At 36.8% G+C, this 19,436-nt stretch overlaps 3 protein-coding genes across 9 annotated transcripts in view; 2 read left to right on the top strand and 1 right to left on the bottom strand.

Annotated features, from left to right (window-relative positions):
• Positions 1 to 10,827, top strand: part of LOC122046704 (actin-related protein 9-like) — a 34,189-nt gene extending 23,362 nt beyond the window's left edge. For 4 of the 6 annotated variants that reach the window (XM_042607516.1, XM_042607514.1, XM_042607518.1 and 1 more), the window contains 4 exons: positions 617 to 662; positions 8,401 to 8,451; positions 10,006 to 10,152; positions 10,509 to 10,827. In XM_042607516.1, coding sequence (XP_042463450.1) covers positions 617 to 662; positions 8,401 to 8,451; positions 10,006 to 10,149 — 241 coding nt within the window. In that variant the 3' untranslated portion in view covers positions 10,150 to 10,152; positions 10,509 to 10,827. Of the gene's footprint in view, positions 1 to 616; positions 663 to 8,400; positions 8,452 to 10,005; positions 10,153 to 10,508 lie in introns of those variants that run through there. The other 2 variants (XM_042607515.1, XR_006130362.1) reach the window with 2 other exon arrangements.
• Positions 10,828 to 11,414: 587 nt separating this feature from the next.
• On the bottom strand, positions 11,415 to 13,972 carry LOC122046703 (DNL-type zinc finger protein-like). Its single transcript, XM_042607513.1, has 3 exons — positions 13,656 to 13,972; positions 12,494 to 12,610; positions 11,415 to 11,875 (listed from the first exon to the last, which is right to left on the bottom strand). Exons 1-3 carry the CDS (start codon positions 13,908 to 13,910, stop codon positions 11,777 to 11,779), a joined length of 471 nt encoding a protein of 156 aa, XP_042463447.1. The 5' UTR covers positions 13,911 to 13,972; the 3' UTR covers positions 11,415 to 11,776.
• A 212-nt stretch (positions 13,973 to 14,184) lies between these two features.
• On the top strand, positions 14,185 to 19,403 carry LOC122046700 (SURP and G-patch domain-containing protein 1-like protein). Of its 2 annotated transcripts, none has more exons than XM_042607510.1 (9): positions 14,185 to 14,320; positions 14,777 to 15,222; positions 16,423 to 16,549; positions 17,234 to 17,340; positions 17,455 to 17,589; positions 17,839 to 17,970; positions 18,183 to 18,359; positions 18,737 to 18,915; positions 19,028 to 19,403. In XM_042607510.1, the coding sequence occupies exons 2-9, from the start codon at positions 14,823 to 14,825 to the stop codon at positions 19,052 to 19,054; spliced, it is 1,284 nt and encodes a 427-aa protein (XP_042463444.1). In that variant the 5' UTR covers positions 14,185 to 14,320; positions 14,777 to 14,822; the 3' UTR covers positions 19,055 to 19,403. The 2 variants fall into 2 exon arrangements, with proteins under 2 accessions (XP_042463444.1, XP_042463445.1); XM_042607511.1 differs by having other exon boundaries at positions 14,770 to 15,222.
• The last annotated feature ends 33 nt before the right edge of the window (positions 19,404 to 19,436 follow it).

Genomic DNA, 19,436 nt, shown 5'->3' with positions numbered 1-19,436 from the left:
AAAGGAAGAACCCAAAGGCAGACAATACAATCTGAGCTTATAACAAAAATTGTCTTGAGGGAATATTGAATCACACAATGTACATTATTTTTAAATAACAAAAATACAGTTAACTTGCAGTTGAAACCACTGGCTTGTGAGAAAACTGGAAAAATTCAGAGCTTATTGAACCTAGTCATTTTCCTTTTCCTTTTCCTTTTTTATATACATCATAAGGGAGCTTAATGTTTATCTATATTTTATATCTACCATGCCTTGCTTTTTGAGCAGAGTGATTGCCCTTAGTGATATACATTTCACCTTGTATTTAATCATTACACTTCACTTATAGTGTGAGATCAGTATCATCTCCACATTTATCTCCCAGGTTCCTGGCAACATCTGAATCCTCCATCATAGGAACATGGTCTCTGTCATGGAAATTTTTGAATTGAATTTTCATATTAGTAATTAAATACCAGATGAAATGTAATCCCTTGATTGTTTTCTTCATGAAATTGCAAAAAATTGCATTTATCATACTTGAATTATTCATATTGATGAATGATTAGTAGTTCTAGCATTTTATCATTCTTGAATTATTCATATTGATGTATTAAGTTTTTACTTCTTTCAGGGTGTTGCAAGCCATTCCGTCAAATGAAGCAATTGATACTGTAGAGGTAATCATATGAATATGTATTTGGTTAGCCTAGTCTTTTCTGTAAATCTCAGTGTCTTTTAACTTTGTAGTTATATGCTTGTGCCACTTTGATGTTCATCACTTCCAACACTATCCGTTGATAGAAAAATGTTATAGTCAAATTAAATTGTTTCAGATGCTAGCACTTGAATTTGATACCTTGGTCTGATTGTGCAAAGTTTTGTTAAAGAGAATTAGATATTATGGGACATGTATAATGATTTTAGTTCCACATTGAATATTTTAGGTTTCAGATTTTATGTTGTGTCATAATAGTATAATACTATATAACAGGTATTTCATTACACAATAACATCACTACAGTATCATTTTCATCCCATATCACATGGTATCAGAACCCTTTTCTCCTAGGTTTAGGTTTTCCAAAAGACATCCCTTTAGGGGGAGATCATCAATTTTGATGATCAGGGAGGCCATCAATATCAGCTAAGGGATGGCTACTATTCATCTATTTTACAGTATCTATCTTCTGTCCCCACTCTTTATTTTGGGTTTTGTTTCGATCTTTTCATCTCCTTTGATTATTTTTACTAGCGAACCATTCCTCCGAAATCTCCAATGACTTCTCCAGTTGCTGTGCAAATTTACCAAAAATAGTGCCGCTCTAGCAACCCAGCAATGTAAAGCCCTCTTTGTGTCACCTTCTTTGGCACCACCTCATATTGCGAAGACTGTTCAGCATCTGTGCAGCTCTTTTCTAGTGCTTGGCTCCTTATCAGCTTCTCTGGTATGTCTGAATCTCAACAACGACCTTTTGCCTAGAAGTTGCTGAACTAACTCTGCACCAAATCTGGCAGATCTGTAGCCTTCTTCATCTCATCATCCCTGCTCCAGCTCGTGCTTGTACCTTTGTGTTCTCTTCTTCCAACCTTTGCATCCTATCTTCAGAAGAGGCTAGATCCAGCCTCATCTAGGACCTCTTCCCTATTATTCTCTACCATGAATAAGGTCTTGTTGGACTTTTGTTCACTGCTTCTCATCTACCACCAGATCTGATTCCTGGTCTAAATACAGAGGGAGAGGACGACACCAAAGTTTGTTATTCATTGACAAAGTATTTTGGATTTCAGCATATAAATCAGTATTTTTCATCAGCATTTTAAGATGACTCCTTGTTTCTGTGTCATTAACACTGGCCCGACACAACTTCAAGTCTTTCTCTTCCAATCATGCTAGACATCTCTTGCTGCCACCTAAGTAGCTATGAAGATCTTCCTATCCTACTCTCTCTACCTTCAGCAACAATGGTCATCCTTCCTCTTCTTGCAACATCTATTTGTTGACTGATATCCTCTCACCCAACTTGGAGACTATATTGAGTGCTTTACTTCTCTGGTTTCTTTGGTCTGCTGTGTGCTATTGTATGTGCTGTTGTCAGGAGTAGCAAACTTAAGAAACTTGTCTTCTGGTGTCTTGCTTCATACCTCAGGTGCCCCCAGGACCCTCATCGACTGATTTCCTCTCTTTTTATTTGTTTGTTGCATATAGTTGTGTGCTCCACCACAAGGAAAAGTCCACTTGAGAGACTTGTTCTTGGGGTCTCATTTCACTTTCTCCTTGTTGACTTGTCAATTTGACATCAAGACACGAATGCTTGTGTCCTGTCAACTACCTCCTAAGCTTTTTCGCTTGCATGCATGTATAGTTTCACTATTGTTCAATTTTGTTTTTAGGTCTTGTAACAAGTGGGGCATAGATAACATCTATGCTCTATCTTGATGGGGCATTAGAGATTAGATATTGAGTCATTTGTATTAGGTTTAGTTCCACATTAAAATGTTTAGGTTTAGGGTTTTAGGTTGAGTCCTATTATACTAACATGTTTCTTTACACAATAACATCAAATACAAATATCATATTCATCCCATTTTACAGTATTCTATTGGAATTACACTAATGGAACTATAATTGTACTGTATAGAAATTTCCAAGATCTGCAGGAGCAGGAATTACTTTGATACTCTTCCGGATTGTTTTTACTTTGTCAAAATTATACTTATAATAGATGTTTGGTTCTACCATTGAGCAGTTAATAACTTACCATGTTGCAATTTTGTTTTGGGATGATATAGGCACATGGGTTGTAGATTGAAGTTGTAGGATGTTAGATTGGTCCTCACTCCAATGAATGTCATCTTTTCCTTTTCTATTTTTCTTTTCTACATTCTATACTCAAGGCAAGTTGGATAAGTGAGTGGAAGGTTAAACAAATCTTATTGTATTTCCAAGCATTTGACCTTACATAAGATCCTTATATCTTGCTCCTAATATTTGAAGCATAGCTTGTTGCTGATTGCTATTGTTGTTAACTCATTTTATACTCCGTACTTTTCAGATCCTGAAGGTATTATAGTGTTCAGACTTCAGATTTTATTAAATGCTATCCCGCCCTCTTCTTGATTAGATCTGTTGAATATGATAGCTTAATTATATGGATTGTGATTGATTAGCCCTTGCTTAATTATAGGAATTGTGATTGATTAGCTCCCTTGCTTAATTATAGGAATTGTGATTGATTAGCTTGATTGTGATTGATAGGCATAATTACAGGAGTCTTATGTATATAAATACTGGTGTATTTGATAGAAAAGACAATGAGATATATTTTTCCTATACTACATGGTATCAGAGCAAGGTTAATCCTTCTTTGACCAAATTTCAACCGGCTAGATCTCAAGTGTTGTTGGATCGCCGGAGGAGGGGATCAACCGACGTTGTTCTAATCTACTACTACTCAGGTTTCTGTTCCTGAATTCCTCTTGTGATGAAGTTTTCATATTTTAAACCCAATTTGGCTACCACTCTTAAATTGAATGGGACCAACTTTCTCTTGTGGGTTGCCGAGAAGGTTCGTTTGAACTATTCCGGGGTCTCACAAGAAGAAGGAACATATTCTATCCAGCTCTCTCAACCTTAAAGATTTGAAATTGTTGGTGCGGTTAGCACTAATGGTCTTACTCAGATTTTGATGAATGACAAAGTAGGTTAAGTTAGTTTCGTAGTGATTTAACACTTTGATTGAGTGTACAGGCGAAGTCTAGCTAGGTCGATGGACTGACCTGATAGCTGGCACGAAGTCCAGATAGGTCGACGGGCTGACCGGATGTCTAGCACGAAGTCCAGCTAGGTTGACGGGCTGACCTGATTGCTGACACAAAGTCCAGATAGGTCGACGGGCTGACCGGATGTCTAACACGAAATCCAACTAGGTCGACGACCTGACCTGATAGCTGGCACGAAGTCCAGACAAGTCGACAGGCTGACCGGATGTCTGACAAGTAAGTTAAGGTAAGTCACTGGAGGAGAGTTACTTGGTGAGGACGAGTTCCCAGTTAGGGAATTTAGGCGTCAATCCAACTTAGAACTATTTCGGGAATCTAAGTTGAGATCGTGACTAGATTTCAGTCTCGGTGAGACGGAATCTAATTACTACTCTATAATTGTGCTAGTACTTTATTTTGCAGGGTAGTATAATTTGCATTTGCCTCGGACGCAACGTGGAGTGCACTGATTGGCTGGGCCGACATCACGCTCTAGGCGCTCGGAAGGGATCCGGGCGCCCGGAGCTTCCTATATATGGAGGCCATCACCTGGAGCAAAGCACAACAACTTCTGCTACGATTGCTCTCGTGCGCGTTGCTTCCAAAACGCTTTTGCTACGCTGCAAAGCTTCTCCAACAACCAATGATTTAGTCTTTACTTTCTTGTTGTCGGTAATTTCATTTTGCAAGTTCTTGTACTCATTTTGTAAACATTTTTTCGAATTATTAGTGATTGCCCAACGAAAGCACTTAACAAGTACGGGCCTTGGAGTAGGAGTCGACGAAGGCTCCGAACTAAGTAAAATTGATTTGTGTTAGCATTGTGTCTTTCGTATTTCCACTGCATACTCGACTCGATTTAATTACGAATTTTTCAAACGCTATTCACCCTCCCCCTCTAGCGTTTTCACGATCCAACAGAAATATTCATATTAGGTTCCGGACGACTGTTTTGTTATAGCTTGGCTCCTCAACAACATGGAGGAGTCCGTGAGCACTAATGTTATGTTTGTGGAAACTGCCAAAGAGATGTGGGATGTCGTACGGGGCATATATTCGAATGACAAGAATGTTTCTCGTGTTTATATGAAAAACTCTTTGCTCTTCGCCAAGACGGTCAATCTGGTAATAACTACTTTGCTGCTCTTAAGGGGGGGTTGCCGATGAAATTATGTTATACCATCCTCTCTCTTGTGACGTTCAGACTCAAAAGAAACTGTAGGAAGAATTCTTGGTCACCAAGTTCCTATCCGTTTTAGATTCCACGCTACGATCAGTTAAGGATAATCTACTAGCAAGTGATAACATTCCCATGTTATCGAATGCTCTGTCTCATATACTTCATGTTCTGACGCCGGTTATTCTCCATCTTTTGACACTTCGGCTATGGTTACTCATCGTTCCTCTCGGGGCCATAATGGTGGTCACGGTTGGGGTCACGAATTTGATGCCACCAGGTGTAGTTGTTCCAACCATGCCTCTGAGAAATGCTGGGCAAAGTTTGGTAAGCCTGATTGGGCTAATAGTGCTTCTACTGAACCGTCACCAAATGATGATATGGTCTCTGTTTCTCGTACTAAATATGAGAAATTGCTTCGTTCTTCTACTTCCCAACAAAATGGTGTTGCTGAACCCAAACATTGTCATATTTTAGACGTAGTTCGTATATGTCACATGTCCCTAAGTATTTGTGGGGTGATGCTGTTCTCACAACTTGTTTCCTCATAAATAGGATATCATCTAGTGTGTTACATGGAGATATCCCATTCTCATGTCTCTATTTTGTCTGTGCCCCCTCGTGTATTTGGTTGTGTTTGTTTTGTTCATGATTTACTCCTGACTTGGATAAATTGTCTCCTCGCTCCATTAAATGCATCTTGCTTGGATACTCTCGTACATGAAAAGGATATCTTTGTCTTGATCCACTCACAAAATGCAGTTATAGTTGTGCTGATGTTACGTTTTTTGAGTCACAATCATACTTTTTGCCCCATCTTGCTTGGTTATGGGATACATTAGCTCCTCCATTACTAATCCCATCATCTATGTCTCCCACTACAAATACCCCGTCTCCCAAACCATTGCAAGTGTACGAGGCATTCTCGGCCAGAATCTGTCTCATGTCCCATGCCTCCTCTTCCTGCAGCTCCTTGCCCCTCCGATGTTGATATGTCAATTGTTGTTCGTAAAGGTATTCGTTCTTGCACTACCCATCCTTTTTCTAACCATATCTCGTTTGATTACTTGGGTCCTGCTTTCTGTGCTTGTGTTGTTTCTCTCTCATCTACAAAAGTTCTGACTTCCTACTCTGAGTCTTATCAACACTCTGCATGGCGGACTGCAATGGATGAAAAATGTCCGCTCTTATCTTTCATGGTACTTGGGAGCTAGTAACTGCACCACCGTGCGCGGTTTATATTGCCTTATCGTTGGGGGTTTACTCTAAAGTATAGAGTTGAAAGTACTATTGATCGATACAAAGTTCGTCGGGTAGCCAAAGGATTTACACAAACTTATGATGTTAACTACTTTGAGACGTTCTCTCCTGTCTAAATTCTATTAGAGTTCCATTCTCCTTGTCTGTCAATCAATCTTGGCCAATATTCCATATAGATGAGAACAATGCATTCCTTTATGGTGATTTGCATGAGACCATTTTTATGGAGCAACCTCCAGTGTATGTTGCTCAGGGGGAGAATGCTTTGACGGTTTGCAGACTTAAAAAGACTATTTATGGTCTTAAACAAAGTCCTAGAGCTTGGTTTGATAAATTCAGTAGTATAATTAGAGTTGTTGGCTTTAGTGTTTGTCCGACATAGCACGAATGTGATTATCATTCTTATCGTTTGTGTTTATTACATCCCAGTGATATACGTGAGATTGACGAAACTAAGAAATATTTGTAGCAACACTTTGTTACTAAGGATTTGGGACGTCCTACGTATTTCTTGGGAATTGAAATTGCTCACAATAAGTTTGGAGTTTCATTAAGCCACGTAAATATACTACAAATTTACTCAAAGAAACTGGATTGCTTGGAATGAAGTCAGTTGATACTCCTATGGATATCAATCCAAGTATTTGGGATGATACTTGGAAATTCTTTGAGGATAAGGCAAAATATAGATAGCTTGTTGGAAACTCACTTCTCCTTTGCAGTGGGAATGGTTAGTCGTTTTATGGATAAGCCTAAGCAAGTTCACTGGGATGCTGCAATCAAGATTCTTAAGTACATCAAGAAATCTCCAGGGAAAAGGTTGTCATTTAAGAGAAATGGACACCTAAAGATCGAAGCCTATTCTAATGCCGACTATGCTAGATCAAAAACTGACAGACAATCCACTTCTAGATATTGCACTTATGTATGGGGAAATCTAGTAACATGGCGAAGTAAGAAACAAACTACCGTTGCTAGGTCAATTGCCAAAGTTGAGTATAGAGCCATGACTCACACTGTAATTGAGATGTTATGGATAGAGAATTTGCTTGAAGAATTAGGATTCACCTACAATGAACTACTTACTGCCTATGTAATGTGATAATCAAGCGATTATTTACATCGCAAGTAACCCAGTTTTTTATGAGAGGACTAAACATATTGAGGTTAACTGTCACTTTATTCGTGAGTGTGTAATGAGCCAAAAGATTGCTACGCCATTCACATCGTCATTCAAGCAAGTTGTTGACGCCTTCACTAAAGCATTAGGAGAAAAACGATTCTCCTAATTTTGTGACAAGCTAGATATGATTGTCATATATGCTCCAAGCTTGAGTTGAATACATCAGCTTAATTATAGAAATTGTGATTGATTAGCTATAGCTTAATTTAGGGATTGTGATTAATTAGCTTGATTGTGATTGATTTGTAATTAGCAATTGATAGGCATAATGATAAGAAGTCTTATGTATATAAATATTGGTGTATTCAATAGAAAAGATAATGAGATATATTTTTTCCTCTACTACAAGATCTACTTTATGAAAGAGAGTCAAAGCAGTTCATTTTCATCAGCCACAATATTTCCTAAATCACTAATTGCTATAATGAGGGTTTCTAGTTAAAGATATTTTGATTTTATAAGTATTTGACTAATTCAGAGTATAGTAGGTTAAAATAATTTTCATCTATTCTTAATTCCCAACTACTGGAAGGGTATCTGACATATCCTTCCAATAGGGAAGGCATATGGTACGGACCCATTCATCCAATGACATGTTGCATTTAGTAAGTTTGCCTTGATCTGCTACAAAGGCAAATGGTTGGGCAGTTTTCGTTTGAGGATTTTTTTTTTAATCAATAACTTAACGTTTAAATGAGCTGATTTTCTTGGGCTGTTGGCTTGCATCCTATTATGTCTGCCTACATATTATTTCAACACAAAGTGCTATGTGGTAGCTTGCATATTGATGTTATGATTGCTAACTCCTGATTTTTCTATTGCTGGAATTGCTTGTTAAAGTGATATTTTTTTTTAATTACAGATATGTAGGTTCACATTAACACTGATCTGCAGGCCTATTTTGTTGATATATTATTGTAATTTCGTACAAAGCTCTTTGCAAACAATTGATGTGGTGTAATGATATTTTTACCTTCGTTTCTTGTTTATCTTAATTCTTTGTCCAAATGACTAGTTTCAACATAAATGTGAATAGGTACTCCAATCCAGAACAAACCCTATATTTGTATCATGGAAAGGCGGTGCGGTAAGCTTCCCAACCATTTCTTTGAAAAATAGTCTTTTTCAGATTATTTATTTATTTCTATTAATTTGGGAATATTCCATACTTTTACACATCATGTCATGTTGGATCTATTTGCCACATCTAAAAATGCTTATGCAATAATGACAATTATAGGCTGGATTGCTGGGTGCCAAACTAATCCTGGTGCTCATATTCGAATGATGATGGATTAGTCTTTTTACGAAGTAATTTCCTTCATGTTGGATCTATCTGCCACATCTAAAAATGCTTATGCAATAATGACAATTATAGGCTGGATTGCTGGGTGCCAAACTAATCCTGGTGCTCATATTCGAATGATGATGTATTAGTCTTTTTACCAAGTAATATCCTTCTTGGATTTCCCTAGAGTGCTTGGAACAAAGATGGATTTTCTAGTTAATTGCACATACCTGGGTCACAAGTGGAATAGCGATGTTGGATAAGCTTATTCTACGTTGTGCTTAGCATGACTTAGGTCTTTCTATTGAATTCATTAAAGTTAAATGTAGATTAAACATCGGTAATGCATTTCTTCTAGGTAATTAATGGTCAAATGTGCTTAGTAACAAAAATTGTAATAAGAGTCGGCTTGTCTCATATAAAATGTTTTCCCGGAAAATATTTTTTAGGGTGTTTTTGGCGCGAGATAAAAGAGCAGTTGATGAAAAACTTTCTTGTAGTCAATGGAAAAAGTGCCCCCTTCCCCCCATCTTCCACGGTTTGCAGCCTCCCCTCTGCTTGCCATCCTCCACAACCATCCCTCCTCTCCATCCTTCACCTTTTCTGGTGCCTGCCACCATCCTGAATGGGCCCCACCCCATTAGTATGCAAAAAATTATGCGAAGGAAGCTAAGGGAGAAGATGACGGGGAATTTCTATTTCATGTATCACTCAATAGCAGAAAATAGTCTCTTAAGATTATTACAAAATTGGACCGGGTCCTGATTTATTGGAGCAACTTGGGATACATGAATTTTTGTCATAAAAACAGTTTCTACACATAATGGTAAGGTTTAGTATGCTATTGCTTACTAGACCATGCGTTGAATGGGAAACCCGTGCATTGCATCCTCCATGTAAAGCAAGCAACAAAATTTTCATTACTTAATACATAAGACATTTGTTTCATGCAGAAAGACAAACAGATCTAGATGCATGTATAGGCGTATACAGGTGTTTGCATGGTCATATTTTGTGCAAAAGTCAGGCATTTCAATCCCATAATTTTAATTTGGGGAAGAGTATTGCAAGTCTAGATTTCTAACCATTTCATGTTGATATTCCTTTCCATACTATGGATGTCTGATTCTCAATTTTTTGCTGCAAAAATTGTTTTATTTGGAATGGAATATGGTTCATATTTGAATAGAAATGTTTTTGTAGATTGATAGATCAGTTTGTGCATTAAACTAAAATATATCTGAACCCTGAAGGCACTTATTTATGTTCTGTTTAATTTGTGGAGAATATTTGGCAGCCTATATAGGAACTTTAAAGGATATTAATGCATGACTTCTTCTTTTTGGATTTCAGATTCTTGGTATCCTGGACGTTACTCGTGATGCTTGGATACATAGAGAGGATTGGATAAAAAATGGAGTTCACCCAGGGAGTGGAAGGAAATACAAGGACTCCTTTTATCTTCAGGCACAAGCGATGTGCTATCTCAATTCATAACAGGTATCATATCTATAAAAAAAGAAAAGAAAAACACACACACAATTTCAAAAAATCAGATGTCTTATTGTTGACAATCGATTCCAAGCCATTACACTCACGTCTCATCTCGAGTGAGCCTACGACCACCAGTCTGATGTGTAAATAGATATTTCGCAGTGCTAGTTTTTTTTTTTTATATATTTTTCATCCATTGAGCTTTCTGCAAAGCTAACCTATATCTAAATCCAACTAACTTATTATTATTTTTATTATAATGGTAGTTATTAAATATCTTTTTTTGATGTAATCGCAAATACAAGATTAATCTTTGAGGTTATTGTTGATATCTTCGACTTTTTTTTCTCTCTTCTTTTCAGCAGTTACAGTACACGGTTAAGCTGCTGTTTACTAATATGAAATCATAAATCATCAACGAAGAATGTCAAGGATCCCTTGCATGTATCTGAGAAGTTTGCTGGTGAGAATGGACTTTGTATGGGAAGAGTGATATCATGAAAGTGAGTTTGGTCTCATGAATCAACTTTCTCCAAACATGTAAATTTTGATAATCGTTAGATACATTCACAGAATCCTTTGTACGGGATGAGTCTGATATCTTATCTGCTTTTAGGATTTGACAGCTTATTTATTTATTACTGATTCCTTTTGTTGGATCAATTAAGCAAATTTCAGAAATAGCTACTTGCATTTTGACTCTGCAAATACTAGTTTGAGGTTTTGTTTTTCTTTATATGGAGAGTTTTGACACAATGGTAATTATTATTACCATGTGATTACGAGTTTCGACTTATGAAAATAATCTTTTACAATATAAGATAAGATAGACTATGTACGACGGATTAGATTCAATATGGTTTAATCTTTTTCTTGGAGATTTAGCGTTGGCGACAGCTTGGTGTATCAAATGCACAAATTTTGATAGTAAAATAAAATCTGTTAAAATGTTAATAAAGAACAATATGATAAATTTAAACTTGAGAAACAAAATTACTCGGAGAATAAAGTCGGTGGAATATGAACCTTTTGTATATACTTCCAAAGCAAATGTGTAATAGATTCAAGTGCTTTCTATTAAGAAACATTGACTATTAAAGTATAAATAAATAAATACGTATGAAGACTCTTCATAAAGCCTGAAAATAAAATAATCTTTTCATAACTTCAATTATAATTTTAAAAATATTTAACAAAATAAAATAAGAAATGCTTGCTTATTATAGAAATAACTTATGAAAAAAGCTCTCAAGTAGTACATAGAAAAGTGTCGTATAAATTCCACTCACTTTTCATTTTATATCATGAGGTTCTAAAAGGATTTAACCAGTGTTCTTTTTCACAAAAAATTCCTCCGCAATGGTTACATTGACATCCCAGGCAGGATTAAGAAGAAACTACAACTTGCTAAGCTCGCTAAGCTGTCTTCACGAAAAATCTATGAAACCCAATAAAATTACAATTCTCATACAAGTTTGCTTCTTGTCCCCAAATGTACAGATTGGCATGGGCAGACAATGTATAAAAGTAGATTGGATGAACATATGAGGTTGTGTTTGTACATTGCCGCTGCAAAACTACCACCTTTGGATTCCGAGATTAAATGCCTGAATTTGTAGCCATTCTCCGCCTACTGATCAGAATCTGAACCTGAATCCTCACGCATATCGTACTCAACCACAAGACCAAGGTTATCAACAAATTTGTGATATACCAGACACCCTCCACACTGTTCAAGTTATATTGTGAGCACATACATTGTATATATGATCACTTGAAATACAATCACTATGCCAGTATCGCAAAGGTTGTTGTATGTATGGATAGATGGATGGTAGTCACAGAGTTGCGTCTTTAACTAAAATGAACTTTGATTGTTCGTAGCGAAAAAAAAAAGCATGATTATTGCTTTTGGGAGCAAAGTTATTCAAAAATGAACTAGACAGACAAGTAATGGTATTACGTTGGCATATATTACAATAGTTACCAAAGCCTTTCCTCGTTGGAACTTCTCATAGGGTAATAGATGTAGAGAAATAACATCTAACAATCATGTTGCTAAATACATGGATCTTATCCCCCACAGAACTCTATCCGATGCTATATCACAATAGATAAATTCTTTTAATTATATTAACTAGTCTTTCGTAGAGTGGAAAGGAGACAAGTTGATTAAAGATGTACCAGATAGGGTAAGATTAGATAAGAACTGCAATATACCAATAGAAACTAGATAAATAACATTCCCAACAGAAATTACTTTCAGAAAACATTCATATCCTTGCAACAAGAAAATATAAATGCATTTCTCTCAAGCTAGATGGATTAGCATAGTTGTTGTACATACCTGTAAAAATATTGTTCCTTTTTCATATGCAACTCTATTGATGAGCCTCCTGGTTCTTTCACCGCATGAGTCACATGTGAATTCGACCAGCAAATTCCTCCTAGGAAGTTTTATTTCCTTGAGGAAATATGTCAGTAGTGGTAACAAAGAAAACAGAATAATGAGAATTGCAGTAGTTCAGTTGCCAATCAAACATGAAAGGATTTATGAAACCTCATATTGGTTCTATATGCTGAACTAGCGCATTGAACACAAACAACAAAGTCCATTTGCGTGCAACACTATTGTTGACATTACCCAGATATGTATAAATTAGGTTTTTGGCATGCCTCTTCCCTTCACATCTTTAATTACTTTGCATATCTAACTATGGAATTTGGTGATCTTATATATTGATATCATCTTAATATACTGAACACCAAATTGCTCTCCGATATTAATAATCCTATCTCTCCATAACCAAACATTTCATCACCTACAATCCCCATACTGATGTAGCTTGCCTGTTAACAATATAGAGATATAGGAATTATATAAAACATTTCCTAGTAAAGGGCATCTTTATAGAAAATTTATCTTGCAGAATACAGGATTCAATAGTTTTCAAGAAGTATCTGCACATTTCCTCTTTGTTGCAAGCAGACTTTCCCCTTTCTTAGAGATGTAGACTCTGTAAATGGTCAGGATGGAGGTTGTGAATCACTTGAATGAAGATGAAGACCGAAAGTGTTGTGAGTAGGATAAAGCTGAGAGTGGTGCACCAGAGATGAAAGCAGAGCACGTTGGGGGAGAAGTTTTGAGGATTGATGATGCAACTGTGACGATTTCTCAGTAATACCTAGCGAATCAGTAGAGTAATCAGTATTTCATGCGACATCGGGTAATCATCGGTGTTTACTTGAGTTCCCGTTAATTTCTTCTTGCGATATGTGTTTAATTATAAATTGTTAGGGTTTCGATGGATCTCCCGACACATCCGTTAGGGTTCATCTTGATGAATTGGGCACCTCCAATCCATCAACTAGTCCTACAAACTTCACATTATATTTCTTCTCAATCTTCTTCTTACTCAATAAAGCTATTTGCAAGTACGAGGTAGGTTATACAGATGATAAGAACAACCGACTGAGCTCGGGAAGACGAAATTAGGGGCGGAGCCTACCTGAGACGAGGAAGAACCAGGAAGTGACTCGGAGGCAGCAGCATCACCCGCGGCGCAGGAAAGGAGGAAGATGCGGGAATTAGGGCGGTGAAGGCGGAGTTGGCGGCAGGCGAGGGCAGAGTGCTGCACCCGTAGCCGGTGGACACGGTGGGTTTGGCCCGGAGCCTGCAATCCAATAGGCGCGCGGCGGCCGAGTTGTGTCGGAATGAGAAAGGGACACGCCGGAGCGGACGCAACGTGAGCGGCGGCGGACATTGATTCGTCCGGAGGCGAGACGAAGAAGAGGACCAATACTACTTACGCATCCCTGGAATTACTAGTTTTCACTTCACCGCTCATATTTTGGTAAATTATACTTTCATCCAATATCTTTAAAGATAACATTTTACATTTTGCTCCAGAGATTATGCTTTATTTTACTCAAGAGAAACGGCAAAAAAATAAATAATTAAATATAAAAAAATTAAATTTGGATTTCCTAAAAAATAATTTTATATTAACTAATTAATTAATGTTAATTTACTTGTAGGAGCATGCTCTCCTCTCTCTCTACCTCTAGGTCGCCATTGTCACGCCCTTTCTTTCCTCAAACTGCATTGATCTGGATTTCGATCGGCGTTCCCGATTCATCTCTGATTGGAGACTGTCGGCAATACGAATCGGAGGTATGAGGATGTTTTTTTTCGACTGGTATTTATTCGTTTTCTAGCTTTTTTGGTTTCCTCTAGTTTTCCCATTATCCGGTATTTAGATCATTCTGGGCAAAATAGATCGAGCCTCTCTTTGGAATTATTCCCTTAAGTTTTCATTCGGTTTTGATTTAGGGTTTCGGTTTGAGTCTCCTTGTGTCGATCGATATTCTCGTAATCATGAATTCCACCTGCGTCTTTTCTTCGATTGGCATGCGGTTTTGACATAGGGTTTCTATTGGAGTTTCCTTATCTAAGTTGTATTCTCACAAAAGGCAGGAGCTTTATCTCTGCGTCTGTAGGAGAAATCAAAATCCTATATGTAGTTCTACTTTCTCCTTATTTCCTCGATTGAATTTCCGATCGCTTAAAATTTGATGTGATGATGCTCTGCATACAAGTCTCCTTCTAATTGATACTTAAAGGTTGCAGCTTTTGGTTTCGAAGTTGTTATTGAGTATTTAAAGAGAGCCCTACCATGGATAAGGAAAAGGATCTGTTTGTAAACGATGGATATTTCATGGAAAGGATCAAGCGACTCCAGCAAGAGAAAGGAGTTGTTGCAGCAGCCACTGATCAGCCTAAATCTACTACTTCATCCAGCTCTTCTGTTGCCTTGAAACCTACAACGATAGTTAGCAAAAGGCCATTAGAAGTGAAATTCAATGATATCAAGAAGGGAACCCCCCAGACTTCCGGTGGCAAGCTTGCTTTTAGCTTGAAGCAGAAGACAAAAGTTGCATTGGCACCAGTTAAATTCATCGCAGATGAGGAAGAAGATGCTGAAGATACAGTTGTATCCAGAGATGAACATATTAAGCGTCAGAAGTTGGGTCAGGGTGATACTCACCATTCATCCTCACAACTGGAGGATGTTGGTAATTTGTCCTTCTTTTTACTTTGTATTGCTACCTTCATCTATACCAATTTTTCTTCTTAATAAATGTAAACTATACGAATTTTGTTATTTGTCGTAGAAAAAAAAATGCCAATTTTTCTACCTTTCACCAAGCACACGCTTCACATGGAAAACTTTAATATGAAATATACCATGATTTACTAGTTACACCAACTACTGGCAAACATAGAAGAATTGGAGTATATTTAATACAAAATTTCCTTATGTTGTTGCTTTTATTGAAATTTCTCACTGTGTTAAGTAGAATTTGTACCCTTGATGTCAACTCTTTTTTGTTGTATAGCTGATGGTTGGATCTTTCATTGTAATGATCAAGTAAATTGTCATACCCCTAATATAGAAGAACGAGACCAAACTTTTTGATCAACAAATTGATTATCTAGGACATGAAGGCAGTGAAACATAGTTTTTTGATGTTTGCATATTCTTAGGCAATAGGTTTAATCACATATGGTTCGTCATCATGCAGCTTATATAGACTACTTATATCTGAAGAATAAGGTTATTTTTGTTTAGAAACAGAGATGAACTGATGCAGTAAACAAATCTATCATCAATACAGCATACTCCATCAGTTCTTGTTGATAATGCAATATGATTCTGACTGCTCAGAGTCCCCAACAAATCTCATGTTTCTCATACTAGCCATGATTCTATTTGGGTTGGTTGCATTCTCTTCTGGGTATCAAGATATTGATTTCTTCATGTTTTATCTCCCAGGAAGTGAGTTTATGTAGGTCCAATTGTTATTCGTCTATGTGCTTCACACCCCTGTTTAATCATTTAGCTTCCACCTTCATAAAGATTATCCCATGTAAATGGACTTATGTGAAACTTCTTAATGTTAAACAAATATCTAATCATTTGGAATTGTTAAAGCGTTTGCAAGGAGAAAAAATAACTAATTTTTGCTTCACTTGCATGTTTATAAGTATCATGCCTAACTCTTACTGTGCTCCTACCTCATGCATGATTTCTGCTAGAAATTCTTGAAAAGTTTTCTGTCATTAATGCAGCCTGTGTCTTTTAAATATCTTCAATCTGCATTGGTGGAATGAATTGTTTGAAAGAATCAAAATGTGGCAGGCCCGCTACAACAGTAATTTGCATTCACTTGTTCATGCACTGGGTATTAATCAGTTCTTTAAGTGACATGCAGCACCATCTTCTCCTAGTGATCCAGCAGTCAGGAAAGTTGCAGATAAGCTAGCAAGTTTTGTCGCCAAAAATGGAAGACAATTCGAGCATGTCACATGCCAAAGGAATCCTGGTGACACGCCTTACAAGTATGTGTCCTTGAATTTTCATTTTCAAGATGTATATGTTTTTATGTTGTAAATGTCCACAAGGGTTAACTTAATCATTTTCATGTCCAAATAATTGAAATGACCTTTCAATATGCAGATAACGAGCACACAACTATTCTCTTAAATGCAAAAAAATATTATTGTGCCTATTATTTTTGTTTCACGTGCATGCAAATACTTTTTTATTTGGGCAAAAATCAAAAGGGTGCGCCTTTTCAAAAGTGTCTTAGCATATTTCTCATTCCAAAAATACTCTTATTCCTTATTCCAGCGCTTTTATAGCAGCTACTACCATAACTACTATGACGTGTAGCAGTTACATTACAATAATATTCGCTTGATTTTGACCAAGTTAAATTGATTTTGATAAAGTTTGACCAATTGGATCAATTTTCTCTATGTTGTAGCAATTACTGTCATTGTTGCTACAACAATGTTGGAGTAAGTGTATTTTTGGGATGAAAATATGTTGGGACGTCCTTATAATGGTTTTTGAAAAGAGGTTGCCCTTTTAACGAAAACAATAATAAGGGGTGTTCTTTCTATTTTATCACTGGCATGTTCCTTCTCTAATAAATATATGAGCAGAGTAAAATGAAGTTTTTTATGTGATAGTTGCATATCTTAGCAAGCCAGGCCTAAGATATATGTGAATGTTTGTAGGTTTTTGTTTGATCATAATTGTTCAGATTACAAATACTATGAGCATAGACTCTTTGAAGAGGAAAAAACTCTTGCACAATTGAAGGAGTCCAAGACATCAAATTCTGGTAAATGCCATTTGTGCACCAGTTTCTCCTGTTTCTTTTTCGTTAATTCTAGGTAATTAATGTGCTATTGTATGTGAGAATAGTAATGTTAGATCCAAGGTTTTACTTCTGCAGACAAGGGAAGCACCTCAACTTCTAGAACATCAACTGGTTCTCAAAGAAGCACTTTCCAACAGCATCCAAATTACCAAACACCTGCATCGGCTTTATATGGATCTTATGAGGGGTCTAGCTCTTATGGGAGATCTGGTATGCTTGTTTTATCTCAGCAATAAGATGTTACACTGATTATATTGCTCATAGCCTAGGCCATTCATTTACCTATCTAACTAGTTTAGAATCTGTTTCTTAGTTTAGGTGCATCTTTCATTTGCAGTCTATGTACAACTTTTCTCTCTCTAATAGATTTTGTATCCCACTTTCCTATTTCCGTTGCAGTTTGCTATTCTTCCATGAGCTTTTCTAGCATATGTCTGAATCTATTATTTTGGTTGTAAGAATCCAGCGGAGCTTCAGATGCAGATCCTATTACTATGATGGAGTTTTACATGAAGAAAGCTGCACAGGAGGAAAGGATGAGGCAGCCAAAACTATCCAAGGATGAAATGCCACCACCGGCTTCTCTTCAAGGTATTTAGTCTATATTATGCTACTGCTCATACATTAGTTTTCTTACCTAGGCTGTCTAAGAAAATTGTCATTCTTTCTGACAGTATTTTCACTGCAGTAGCAAAATTTACTCGAGTCTTTGCTTTAATGTTCTATAGAATCGCATATTTATTCTTCTATTCTTTCACCTTAGGCAATACGAATGACTTTCTTCTTGTTGTGTGGTCTTTTAGCTCATAAAAGGGGTCATCACATGGGTGACTTCATTCCGCAAGAAGAGATGGAGAAATTTATGTCTTCTTGTAATGATGCGGCTGTAACGAAAGCTGCTAGAGAGGCTTCAGAAAAAGCTAAAATTCAGGCTGACAATATCGGTCATAAACTTTTATCTAAAATGGGTTGGAAAGAAGGTACAGTTGAATCGTTTTGATTTCCATTTTATACTTATTGCCAAACAAAATATTGACTAGCATGTCTCCCTCCTATTGTCACATTCTATAATCAACTGATTACACCTTAATCTATCTCTTCAATTATGATCCTTGATCTTAGACTTTCACATTTTGAAAATCACCAGGCTGCTTGTTTTAACTTCAAAGGAACTGCCAAAATCAAATGTCTGGTTCATGATTTATTTATCAGGCACAAAATATGAGATGGCGATATTTTCTTAACCAAATCTTTTCTTTTCTGCTGTATTTGTAGGAATTTCCCTTTTTCTTTCAGTTTTCTTTTCTTGCCAGGCTAGAAAGTTTTATTTCTTTGTTGAACTTTCTGATGCTTGCAGGTGAGGGTCTCGGCAGTGACAAACGTGGCCGTGCAAATCCAGTTATGGCAGGAGAAGTGAAGAAGGACAATTTAGGTGTTGGCGCTCAAAAACCTGGTGAGGTTAACCCGGATGACGATATCTACGAGCAGTATAAGAAAAGAATGATGCTTGGTTATCGTCACAGACCAAACCCACTGGTAACATGCTCTTTTTATTCTAATTTCTGGATGGTTCTTGCTAACCGTCGAATGCAATGCATCTACTATTAGTTGGCATTAAAAATGTGAACATTTTTGTTCATATATGCAGAACAATCCGAGAAAACAATACTACTAGGTTGGGAAACAAGCGACTGCTTCTGTAAGATTGCTTGGATGTTACGCACCATCGTAGCAATTTCATCAACACGTACCATGATCAGTTCAAAATTCCTTGTTTATCAGGGTGTTCTAACATTCAACTTTGAAGTAAGTCACCATCTAGTCATGTGGAATGCTATTTTAGAGATACAAAATAAAGATGAAACTTGCAAAACTATGCACTAAGATAAAGAAATAGGTTTCAAGTGCGGTTTCATCTTGTAGATCTAACTTTGATATATTCGGCACCTAACTGCATTCATCTTGCTGCCGGAGAATTTCTCTCTCTATGCAATATTAATTTGGCAATTTGTGGTTTTTTTTCATCCGTGTTTATCTTCGTAGTAATCAGTTAATTT

The sequence above is a fragment of the Zingiber officinale genome, chromosome 2B (genome assembly GCF_018446385.1).
Source record: "Zingiber officinale cultivar Zhangliang chromosome 2B, Zo_v1.1, whole genome shotgun sequence".
Taxonomy (NCBI): Eukaryota; Viridiplantae; Streptophyta; class Magnoliopsida; order Zingiberales; family Zingiberaceae; genus Zingiber; species Zingiber officinale.
The sequence above is the reverse complement of the archived record's forward strand: the minus strand, read 5'-3'. Positions and strand labels throughout refer to the sequence as shown.